Here is a 13,254-nt window from a genome sequence, read left to right as displayed (position 1 = left end):
GATTTTATTCTTTTATGTGTGGCTTTTGTTTGCACAGTCCATAAATATTATATTCTTTCTTATGTGAATGTCTGTTTACATCTGTCTACCACCTAATAGTGTACTTACATGTCATAGCCAATGATTCCTAAACATATTTCTTAAGATGTTCTCACTGGAGGTATTAAGCTATCCGATTTTGCAACGAAAAGGATTTTATTTGTTACACTTACTCTACTATGCATATAACTAATGCACTGGAAAAATGTGTCCTGCTATACTAGAGCCCTCAGGCTTCCCAAAACCGCCGATGCATATTACTTCATTCACTTCACTACTGATATTCGCAGCATTAAGATGACATATAAATTACACAACACTACATCTCCTATGACATTATAAATTGTAGCCAGTGCAACCCGGGTTGGGTTTCGTTCTTTTAGCGGCAAGCCAATGTTAATCGTTTTCCCAAATGTCACTTTTCAGCCACCGTACAAAAAAAGACATGTAATGAAAATGGCTTCAGGTCTGTGTGATGGTAATCTCTGCCTAGAGTTCACATTCTTTTAAGTGCTGAAAATGAATCTGTGCGGAGTGGGGAAAAAGTAAGGTTTTGGCCTTGCTCCCGCTGCCAAAAGCTTTCACTGGCAGGAGAAACGTGGGTACAAGATGCTAATCTCTAATCTCCAATCAGCAGGCAGATCCAGAAGGAGGTTTAGGTGGAGAGAGATGGGGCATGTGTGTGTATACATACAGTGTGTTTGTGTGTCAGAGAGAGTGAAAGTGGGTATGAAGTCACAACGAAAGTGATACATTCAGGAGACAGAGTTTCGAGAACAGCAAATTTGAAAGATGTTGGGATTGTATTAGTACTCATAACCAGCCTTTCATTTGAAAAATGTTTCAGGTTGACAACGGCAATATTTTTGAGAGTTTCTCCTGTGCACCAAGACTGCATTTAGTTTAGAATGCTGTTTTATTATGGCAAAGCAAAGTGTTTAATAGCCATGATTCCAGTCATCAGTATCGCATGATCCTTCAGAAATTATTCTACTATGCCGATTTGAACCAAAAGTTCAAAAGAACATTGCAATATTTGCAGGGTTAGAAAACGGTACTGCTTTCGCTGTCACTTTAGATCAGTTTTATGCATTGTGATATGGTATGTAGAATTCAGCTACAGTTACTGTGCATTCACATTGAAGGCAGCGAAAGTGTCTAAGTTTGTTTTGGCTGCCCTGGTGACAACACTGTCTGCCTTTACTGCTCTGCCGGGAAGAGTGTCAAAATTTGCTTTGTTGATCTTATATTTAAAGGTGTCCTTGCAGCAAATAAGTTACATTCCCGCATAAAAAACATACTTTCTAGCATGAAAATGTTGTTGTGCTTTATTTAACTTTTGAAAATCAAGCATGTGGTGTGGCTTTGCTCCACTTATTCAACATGGGTCTATATCTCTGAAATATTCTGAAACAGCAATACTGTTTTGTACTGCTGAAAAAAAAGAAAACATTAATGGACATCAACCCGCTAGTAACTTTTATTTAATGTACGTCCCTGTAAGAAAACATTGTAAATAATTGAAAATATGGCGACCGCAATAATAAAACCCTTGGGAACAACTGTGGTCAGAACCAAAGTTCACAGGACTGTATTATCTGGAATTCTTTCAAGCGGTGTATGTCTACGTTGCAACTGGTTGCTGCCGAAGTATGTCATAGCTCATTATCATAAAGTTGACTTGATTGCAACCCTCTTCGACTTCCAAACCAGGGAAGACGTACCACGCTGCTCCTTGCCGCTTATCGCCGATGGCTCCTATTGAAAACAAATGACTTCCGGCTACTTTGACGCTCTCGCCACTTTTTGTGTAAAATTATAATTACACAATTATTAGTCATATTAAAAAGTTCAAAGAAAGCATCCGATCATAACACAATAGCTCTTCATTTTGACCATAGTGTAAAATATTGTTAAAATTCAACATTGTAAAAGCATTTTTTTTCATGTGATGTGGAATGCAGGCAGAAGCAATGGTAAACATCACATTTCTTTGATTTACAGAATAAAACAAAGCCTTTTGGCTTTGTAAGATGGTCCAGGAAGTCAATAAACGTTTTTTTTTTTATATATATATATATTGTCTATTCTCAATGGCAATGGTTATAAAAAGTGACTAAGAAATTAAATATTCTTATATAATACTTTCAAATAAAATTATTCATATCTTGAAAAAAAGAAACAAATAAACTCCCTATTTGAATGGTATAGTATACATGTAAAACTACTGTACATCTCAGTCTTTTGGATATAATGCATATGCCAATGTGCGGAGCAGTGGTATACAGTGATCACATGAAATTTGCCATAATGTTTTTACATTATGATACTTAACTAATGTTATTAAAGGGGTGGTCCAGAGTTTATTTTTAAGATGCTAAGCAATGTGAGCTCATGCATCATTTGTAAAAAGAAATCAACATTCATTGTTCATATATCATACTTTGATTATATACAGCTACTCAACTAACATGAAAACAAGTGCCATATTTCCTAGTTTTTCCTGAAAGCCCGCCTTCGAAAAACTCTAATTGGTCAGCTAATATAATGTTCTGTGATTTACAAATTGGCTCCTTGTCCCCAGGAAGCATTCGGTCCAGTCACTAAGGGATTAGGGGGGATTAGGGGGATAAATATGAATTTGTAGCTAAATTGTTAACGGTGCCAAACAGCATTTCTTGTTTACATCCTTGTTTACATCCTTGCTACAACATACCTTTAATGCTACACACTATGAATGTAATAGATCAATATTAACCAATTATTGGTTATTAAAATTTTCAACGTACTACACAGTTTTCCAAGGTACTTTAAAATTTCCCCATAAAACACAGCGTTTTTGCAAACATCATTACAGCATAGTCATACTGCATTGTTTTATTGCTATAATTCTCTAGTTTCATTGTATGTCATTAGCTGGATTTCCATCACTCTGTGTTAATAAACATTTGAAGTATAGCATAATAACTGAGTGACGAAAACAGAAAATTTTAAATAAAAATCTCATAACCTGCGGCACATTTTTACACTCACTTAAGGTGGTTTTGACTTGCTGAATAAAATCTGACATAGCGAAGATTACACCCAGTCTCCATCAGTCTCCATTTTGCTATCTTTGTTAACGGTTGGTTACCAATACTACTTTGAGCCACTCTAACAACTAATTCACATTTGGGTAAATTCGCTCAGCTTATTTATAAGTTGTTTTTCTAACTTTTAAATGATTTTTTCTTCTCGCTAAGATGGAAACCTAGCCACTGATTGTTTGCATCCGTTGGATGTATTAGAAATCTTATGAGTGGAACTGCTCTGCAGGTCTGTGAGATTTGTGGAGCTCATATTGCATGCGAGTGGTAGAATCATTAAACTCATCATCCCTAGACATCTCTGGATTTTGAGATGTTATCAAGGGCTTTTGGTTTACAGTTGCCTTTGTAAAACTTTCCCACCTAAAAGAGAGAGAGAGAGAAACCGAGGCATAGAAAGGAAATCATAAAGCTTTAGCCTTTGCCTCATTAGCTCAAGCAAAAAGCATATGTCCAGTTGCCTCTGGCTAAAGAAAGCACAATCCCCAACACAAAAGCCTGCGGCCCACAGAACTTCTCCACAATGCCTTCAAACACTCTCGCTTGTTGCATTGGGCTCTTCAGCAGCTGGGTTTCTATTATCTGTCCCCTTCTCTGTCCTCGGACACATTGCTGTGATGTTGTGAGCACATTTTTCTAATGTTTTACACTTCATATAATCCATTCTCTCAGCGTGCTGGCTCTGAGGGGAGAGGTAATTGATGAGCCTCAGAGAGATCAGAGGGTCAATGTGGCTGAAAGGCCAAACTCTCAATCACACACATACACACACACACACACACACACACACACACACACACACACACACACACACAGGCATGCATGTGTATACGTCTATATATCTCTCTGCACATTTAACATGGCATGTGTTATTCAGTCTTCTGTGCCGCCCCGCTGTAGTTGTTTCCTTACAGTGCCTTAGTATATTGACTGGTGTGAGGACCATCTGTCCCCGATATAACAGAACAACCCCCAAAAACCTGTGCCACCAGCTACACATAGGGAGATGTATGTCTCTGCATGAGTTTAGAAAGCTCTAGAAGGTTTTTGAACACCTTGACTGCACATATTCTGTGCGTGACATTTATTTAAAAGAAAAATAGCTTAATTTATGGGACATTATACTAGAAACTGACATTTTTACTTATTAAAAAAATGTGTCAGGATTTGACTTAAGCTTGTTCGATCACCAATCGATAAAAAAGGTAAAGTTTAGAACTGTGTCCCATAAAATATCACAGAAAATTAATTTGTTTAGATTAAAATGTCTAATTTGGAACGATTGAAATATTTGTGTCATGATAGAATGCATCCTTGATCACTGTCAGCTTCTCCTTCATCAAATGGCATCTCTTCCAAGTCATAGCCTTAAAGGTGTATTGCACACATTTTATGATAAATTTAATGCAAATGTGACAGGACTGACAGAAAACTATAGTACATTTATTTGTATTATAGTTTTTATTTGTAAATTTATTTATAATTTAATGTTTTTAATCAATTGATGTAAATGATAACAACTTAAACTTGCTATTTCTAAAGTATTTTTTCCCCTAAATAACAGTTTTTACCATTACAAAACTATTAAAGCTGTAGGTTTAATTTGACTGAGGACAAGGACAATAACAGGGTTTGTAAGTTTGTGAAGTGTTTTTAATAAAGAAAACGAATCTGAGAACCAAATGAATGACATATTCCTTTACAGATCAACTCACAGAAATCAATCTTAGAAATTTTGGGGATGAAATACTTTTTTGATTCACAGAATTTGTGTTTTTGTTTCAGGGACAGATAATGTACGTTTCTTGTAGAATATCCCATATATTAAAAAAAATTATGTTGGGTTTTAAATGAGATTGTTTGGATTTTAAATATGTAAATATTTGACTGGCTGCATTCAAACGTTTAGTTTTTGGTTTGCAAACATTAATGCAATATTTTTACAGATATGTGTTAACTTACTCAACAGATTTTGTTGTGATTTGTTTTCCAAATTTCACATTTCACTGTCACTGTTCTGAAATGCATTTACAGAGGTATATAACTACAGAGGTATATAACATTTTCGTTTTGATTCAAATTTAGGGTTAACCATAGCCTACTTTGCATTGCTTAATAATTAAATTATATACAATATATGCAACTTTTATACTAAAGTAAAACTCATCACACTAATGTTATTTCCTCAACATTTTTAATGTATTTATTTAGTTATTTTAAGCCAGTTACATTTTATTTATTTATTTATTTATTTATTTAGTTAGTTAGTTAGTTAGTAAGTAAGATGCAAAACAAATTACATTCAGTGTCATATCAGTATTAATGTGGAAACTGTATGATAGTGTTTATAGGCAAATTTTATTTGCAATATTATGTCTGGTTAAGTGCAGTCCTGACATTTTGAATTTATATGCATTCCTAAACTGATTATGCTTGAAAAATGCTTGTGGTTAAGTAAACTTGTTAACTTTGTTTGCTTTGTCATTGTAATGTTATAATAGGCTTAAGAATAAACTGAAGGATGCAGAAAACCTGATATACATGCGTGTGTGTGTGTGTGTGTGTGTGTGTGTACATATGTATATGTATATATGTATATATGTATGTGTGTGTGTGTGTGTGTGTGTGTGTGTGTGTGTGTGTGTGTGTGTGTATGTATATGTATATGTATGTATATACACACACACACACACACACATATATACACACACATATATACATATATGTATGTATATATTTTTTCACCTTATTTTGTCTGTCATATAATCTGACTGTTTAATTAGTGTGGTATGTAACACTGTGGATTTAAATTGATCCAACCTAAAATTTCACCAATGGATAGGAAACATTTTAAACTTTTACTCTTTCTTTATCCAGGATTTTTTATATTTAAATTAGTATTTTAATTATAATTACTGTTTGATTTGATTTACTTATTTTCTAACAGAAATGTCAAACACAAAATATCTTTAACAAAATATACATTTCAACATGGTCAAAAATGGAGCGGGATGAAGCACAAGCTTATTATCACACAAATATATATTATATTATATATTATGATATTATAAATGATTATGAAAACTATAACAACGTATAACAAATTATCAGCCTTATCAGATACAGTTTACTTTTGGGTGTGTGTGTATGTGTGCGTGCTTTGTTAAACATTTATTTATTTATTTATTTATTTATTTATTTATTTATTTATTTATTTATTTATTTATTATTATTATTATTATTTAATTTTTTTAATGCTCATGTCAAACATTTTTAATGTACCTGGTCAGACATAATATAGGTCTTTCTGCTATTGACTAGTGTACCTGTCACAGAGTGTGTGTGTGTGTGTGTGTGTGTGTGTGTGTGTGTGTGTGTGTGTGTGTGTGTGTGTGTGTGTGTGTGTGTGTGTGTGTGTGTGTGTGTGTTTATGTGTGTTTATTCTCTCTTCTTTTAGCACAGGGTAACCCGAAGTGTGTTTCCTTTTACAAATACACACAGTCGCCTCTGTTAGTCATTTGCCCTCTGTCTCACCCTCTTCGCTGTGGTCCTGAACCCAGCAGCACTGCACAACATCACCCAGCTGACGACAGCTACCGTCATTCAGACCCAAACAAGCACACACACTCAGATAAGGTGCGCATATATGCCCTGGTTAATGCAAGCTGGTTGTGAAAATCTCTCTCATCAACTCACCTTGTAAACACACAACACATAGTCTGTCTCCCGCTCTCTATCTGTTGTTGTCAACTACTACAATAACATTTGGGATCAGTAAGACTTTTGCACAGAAAGAAGATTATTCTGTTCCCTAAGATTGTATTTATTTGCTTATAAACAAAGTTTGTGGAATATTATTGGATCTAAAAAGAACAGATTTTATTAAATGTGGTTTAAAATTGTGTTTTTTTTCTGTTATTAAAAACGGAATTGTTTGCATCATCACCCCAGACTTCAGTGTCACACGATCCTTCAGAAATCACTATAGTTTGATGATCTGCTGCTCAAGAAATATTTAGGTTACACTACTATGAATAAGGTTTCATTAGTTAATGTTAATGTATTTACTGACATAAACTAATGACAATCAATATTTGTAGAGCATGTATTTCATTATTACAAGCATTATTGAAATCCAAATTCCAAATGTTAACTATAATTAATGCATGGTGAGAAATGAACTAGCAACGAACAACATTATTTCAATGGAATGATGTTAAAAAACATGAATAAATGCTGTAATAAATGTTCTGTTCATTGTTTGTTCATAATAGTAAATACAGTAACTAACATTAACTAATACAACCTTATGTTACATTTCTTCTTCTTCTTCTTCTTCTTCTTCTTCTTCTTCTTCTTCTTATTGTTATTAATATTATAGTCAGTGTTGAAAACTGTTTTGCTGCATCATGTTTTTGTGGAACCTGGGATAAAGTACAGCTTAAAAGCATATTAATATATATTTACTGTAATCATACTGCATTTTTTTAAGTAAAAGTGCTATTCCTCCAGTTGCTTTGTGTGTCATTAGCTGGATTTCTATCCCATTTCTATTTAACATTTAAAGTATTGAATTAGAAATGAGTGATGAAAACAGCAAATTTGAAACTAAAAATCTCTTAATTTGCGGAACATTTTCACATTCACTTGAATGATGGAAACACATTTGCCGAATAAAATCTGACATAGCAAAGATTACTCCCAGTACCCATCAGTCTCCATTTTACTCTCCTTGTTTACTGGTGGTTACTAGGTTACCAATACTACTGTAAGTCACTCTAACAACTATGCAGATAATTTGAATTTGTGAAAATTTGCTCAACTTATTTTCTTTTTTGGGTGACACGGTGGCACAGTAGGTAGTGCTGTTGCATGCATCACAGCAAGAAGGTTGGTAATATGAACCTCGGTTGGGTCAGTTGGTGTTTCTGTGTGGAGTTTGCATGTTCTCCCCACGTTCGTGTGTGTTTCCTCTGGATGCTCCGGTGATTGATTCCGCTTGTGGGGACCCTGAATTAATAAAGTAACTCTTTTTTTAAAAACCCAATTTGTGGAATAGTATTGCAATTTAAAATAACTGCTTTATTTTTAAATGTGGTTCAGAATTGTGTTTATATGAGTGATTGTTTGTTCATGATAGTAGTTACAGTACTAATATTAACTAACACAACCTTATTTTAAAGTGGTACCTACTTTTCTTCTTCTTCTTCTTCTTCTTCTTCTTCTTCTTCTTATTATTATTATTATTATTATTATTATTATTATTATTATTATTATTATCAGTGTTGGAAATTGTTGGGCCGGATTATATTTTTGTGGAACCTGGGATACAGTGCAGCTCAAAAGCATATTAAATATGTTTACTTTTATTATTCAAGGACACATAAAATTGTTTAAAAAAGCAAGAAATGCTGTTGTTTATTTCTAATATTGCTAAATAACAGGAATGAATTACATATTACATTAATATCTGTAAATGAACAGTTTCTGTGTTTTGTGATTCAAAAGTGTCTTCTGTTTATTTACGATTATGACTTGCATTATGGCATGTTGATCTTTGCCCTGTCGACTTTTAATGCTAAAACTTCAACTCTACAGTTTAACTAAGGGACTTTTGTTGACATTTTAGTAGTTTGAAATAATATAATGTGTAAGAAATAATATAAGTTAATAGAATAAATCAAAATAACAGAACTGTACTGGTACTTTATTACAAGGTATTTGTACCATAATATACAACACCAACCCAAACAATATATCTCGTTAAACTGTTAAAAATGTTCGTAAAAGTCACTTTTTCAAACTTTTAAGGTTAAAAGTTGTAGGAAGACAGATTAAGGTCTCACATTGCAATTCCAAAACATAATTAGATCTGGAAAAATAAAAACAAATACAAAAAACTGCTAATTTACAAATAGTTTAATTATTATTTAATTAATAATAATGTGCAGCCTTGGTGAGCACAGTAAAAAAATAAGTAAATAAAAAATTACAGTAACACTTTATTTTGATGGTCCATTTGAGACTGTCGTGTTAATATCTATTTAAACTGCTCCTTCAACAGACATTTAACTGACTATAAGAAACTTTGCAAGTACTGTACATGTCAACTTACACTAACCCCAACCCTAACCTAACAGTCTACTTATTATCTATATGAGAATTAACTGGCATGTAGATTTAATGTATCTTAAATTTAACAAACAGACCATCAAAATAAAGTGTGACCGATTGAACATTCTAAACTTTTGACCAGTAGTATATGTTTGGTCTGATGGTCTTTCTTTGGTGATTTGGCTGACCTCATGACCCCACAGTCAGAGTTAGTCTTGGCAGACTCTTTCACTCTGCGCTCGGCTCTTAGAGACAGGTAACGGCTGCTGACAGGTAATGCTTCAGCGAGAAACAGAAGTGCTGTCTTACGGATGAACGGGGGATGAAAAGAAATGAGGAAAAAAAGAGATTGCTGTGAAACAGGTGAGGTGAACCAACGCTAAGAGCACTTTTTTAGCATTTGCTTCCTCGCCTGTCAGTTATTTTAGCTCATGCTAATATAGAGGAAAAGAGTGAAACTTGGTCTCCTGCATCTGTTTAAAAGGTAAATTAATAAACGCTGATAATATTTGCTATAGCATTTTTGTTTTGTCTTTGTGAGCATTAGATGCTATTTTTATAAAGAAACTCAACAATGATTGATAGGTTTATTTGTTTATTTATCAAAAAGATAATGTGCAGAGGAAAAAAATTAAATGATGTCCTGCTGTTTCTGTTGCTGTGTTAATCTTGGAGTCTGAAGCATAAGTAAAGAATTGATTTGACCTCTGACATGAAGGGAATGAATGTATATTGATTTGTTTAAGCACTGGCTAAGAGCTTGTCTATGGGATTGCTAGTAAAGCTTGATTCCTTTATTTCCTTTATATCAAGATAAGCACGGTTGTTACTTTGTAGAGAATGTTCAAGGATTAGAGATTGCCTCCTTAACCCAATGCGTGTTTATGTTGCCAAATTTGTGTCAGTTGTAAATGTTTTACAAGAAGCAAACTCATGAATAAGACGAGTAAAAAATGGTTAAGTATTACTAAGACATCTCAACCCAGAAAAATAATTGCATGTTTTCTGCCTTTTACAAACAAATATTATTTTGAAAAAGACAAACAAACAAAAAACAAAAACACTCATAGTAGTGGACTGCAGTTTGTGATTATAATAGAATCTTGCCATTGCTCTTTACAAGACATTCTCATTCATTCTTTTTCTTTTGGCTTAGTCTTTATTTTAGAGGTCACCATGGGGTAATGAACCGCCAGCTATTCCAGCATAAGTTTTATCCAGCAGATATCCTTCCAACACAGTATTGGGAAAACCCATACACACTTATTCACACGCACGCACACACACACACGCACGCACACACACACACACACACACGTTTGTTTGTTTTTGTGAAAATTACATAGATTTCCATTCATTTTATACTGTAGAAACCGTGTATTGTATTGCCCTCAACCCACCCTGCCCCTAAACCCAACCATCACAGGAGACTGTGTGCAGCTTTACTGTCTGATTAAACTCATTCTGTAGGATTTATAAGCATTTTGAGAAATGAGGACGTCACCAATGTCCTCATATTTCACCTCCTTTTTGTAATACCTGTGTCATACCCATGTCATTATACAGATTTGTGTCCTGATATGTCACAAAAACACATACACACACACACACACACACACACACACACACACACACACACACACACACCCACCCACTCATACACTACAGACAATTTAGTTTATTCAATTTACCCATACTGCATGCCTTTGGACTGTGAGGGAAACTGGAGCACCAGGAGGACACCCACGTTGTGATTCAAACCAGTAACCTTCTTGCTGTGAGGCGACAGTGCTGACCACTGAGCCACCATGCCGCCCCACAAAACCTGCTTAACTTTACTTCAAAATTGTAATGCTTCTGCTGATTCATGCAAAATAACTAGAAAGTATACTTAAAAGCTTTCTTTCCTTTTCTTAAGAAGCAATTTACAAAATATCTTCATAAAACATGATTTTTACTTAGAGCAGGGGTGTCCAAACTCAGTCCTGGAGGGCCGGTGTCCTGCAGATTTTAGCTCCAACTTGCTTCAACACACCTGCAAGGATGTTTCTAGACTGCCTAGTAAAAGCTTGATTAGCCAGCCCAAGCGTGTCTGATTGAGGTTGTAACTAAACCTTGCAGGACACCGGCCCTCCAGGGACGAGTCTGGACATCCCTGACTTTTGCAGTGTTATGGATGTGACATTTGCAGTAATAATTCAAAACACAAATTCAGAGAGCAAATGTGTGTTAACATTTTTTAGATTTTAAATGAGGAAAATTAACATGCCTTGTGGACATGATGAAAAAAGTATGCAAGTTTACAGTATACAGCATACTTTGTAGAAATTTGTAGAAAAAAAAGTAAAGTATGAGTGTTGGCTCACTATAAAACAAAAAGGATTGATTTTATTTGACATTTTTGTATTTATTAGGAAGAAGCTTCGTTATGGATATGACAGATGTGACATTAAAAATTTCAAACAGTTGTATTTCATTTACCAGAGACATTTTGAGTATTTTAAAAGAACTGTCAAATACCAATGATTATTGGCACAAAATAATAATCTTTAATTTTGACACACACTATGCATTTTCTAGCTATTACTCTAAACACTTGTAGATAGGAGTGGGCCAATATACGTTTCTGACAGCATGATAACCTTGGATAAAAATATGACAGTTTCACAGTACCACAGTGTTGTGATTACTGCTCTGAAATAGGTTCTAACATTTGTAATATTTTGGAAAAGTCAGGTTAAATATTTTAAATAAATCATTCTGCTGTCTTCTTCATTGTTTCAATAACACAGATGTCTTTACATCACATAAAAAAAAAAAAATAAATAAAAACTTTACATATACCTTAGGAACAGTAAAACAGAAAATTTTAGCAGCTATTATTTACTTTTAGCATAAATATACTAGTGCAGCATAAGCCTGCTTTTATGGTCAAGGGTGCTCAAAACATTCTTTTTAATATTATCGTCAATGTTGAAAGCAGGTTATTTTTGTTTATATACTTATGCTCAATTGTATGCCTCCCTGCTAAATTAAAATCTAAATCTCTTCCCTGAAATAAAAGGCAATTGGCTGGTATTTGGTCAAGTTATGATGCGTATCAAATTTCCAGACTGAAACTGACCTTGTGTAATGTGTAGTTTGAAGTCATATCTTCCTTGTATTTGATTGTTTTGCAGACTCAGCTGCTGTTGGTGGTGGTTGAGGATGAGGCCACGGCACAGGAGAACAGAAGAGAGATGGCAGACGTGTTACTAAATGCGCTGACCGACAGACAGCAGCACAGACAGACATGGAGAGACAGGTAAACTCCTGCCTTTAATGTCACATCTTCAGTGAATTGCATAGAAGAAAGGATTTGTGTGTGTGTGTGCGCGTGTGTTTGTGTGTGTGTGTGTTAAGGCAGAGAGAGTTCACACAAACACACGCATACACATGTGCTGATAGCCCATTGACTTCCTTCCTCTGAGATAAGAGCGACTGAGAGACATTGCCCATTTGTCCCGATAACAGAGAGAACCAGCTTTACACACACAGATACGCATACCAACACACGGACACACACTCCCGCTTTATTATTTCCCTTCAGACCACAGAGAGTGTGCGTCTGCGTCTGTGTGGTAATCTGTCTTCGTTCAGATCAGACCATTAGTAGGTAAAACATGGGAATGTTTTTTTTTTTGGTAAGAGCTTGTTAACTTGACCACATGAAAACAATTCTTAAAATTGTTACATACAGTGTGTTGTTTATTATATACCGTTTTATTTATATTAAATATATACATGCAGACCATCAAATAAAATAATTAGGTAAATATTTATCTGGCTCAAGGAAAAATAAGAAAGAAAAAACAAGTAATTTTCTATCCCGAAGCCTCATTCACACTACGAGTGACTCACAGCGGCAAAGCAACAAGCGACCGTTTATTTCAACGAAGAATGAGCAACTTCTGGCGACCTCAGTCTACGCCAAGGATATCATATTTAACAAAAACAAATGAAAAAGGATAACTAA

General features: G+C 34.5%; 1 protein-coding gene across 9 annotated transcripts in view; it reads left to right on the top strand.

Moving 5' to 3' along the window:
* The window catches only part of fto (FTO alpha-ketoglutarate dependent dioxygenase), a 231,806-nt gene that overhangs the window by 82,509 nt on the left and 136,043 nt on the right, over nucleotides 1-13,254 (top strand). For all 9 annotated transcript variants that reach the window (XR_012383388.1, XR_012383387.1, XM_001345874.9 and 6 more), the window contains exon 8: nucleotides 12,419-12,543. Coding sequence is in view for 7 of the 9 variants with exons in the window: in XM_001345874.9 (XP_001345910.5) it covers nucleotides 12,419-12,543 (125 nt within the window). In the remaining 2 variants the exon portion in view is untranslated. The remainder of the gene's footprint in view (nucleotides 1-12,418; nucleotides 12,544-13,254) is intronic.

This window comes from Danio rerio, chromosome 7 (genome assembly GCF_049306965.1).
Source record: "Danio rerio strain Tuebingen ecotype United States chromosome 7, GRCz12tu, whole genome shotgun sequence".
Classification (NCBI taxonomy): Eukaryota; Metazoa; Chordata; class Actinopteri; order Cypriniformes; family Danionidae; genus Danio; species Danio rerio.
This window is presented reverse-complemented; position numbering and strand designations above follow the sequence as displayed.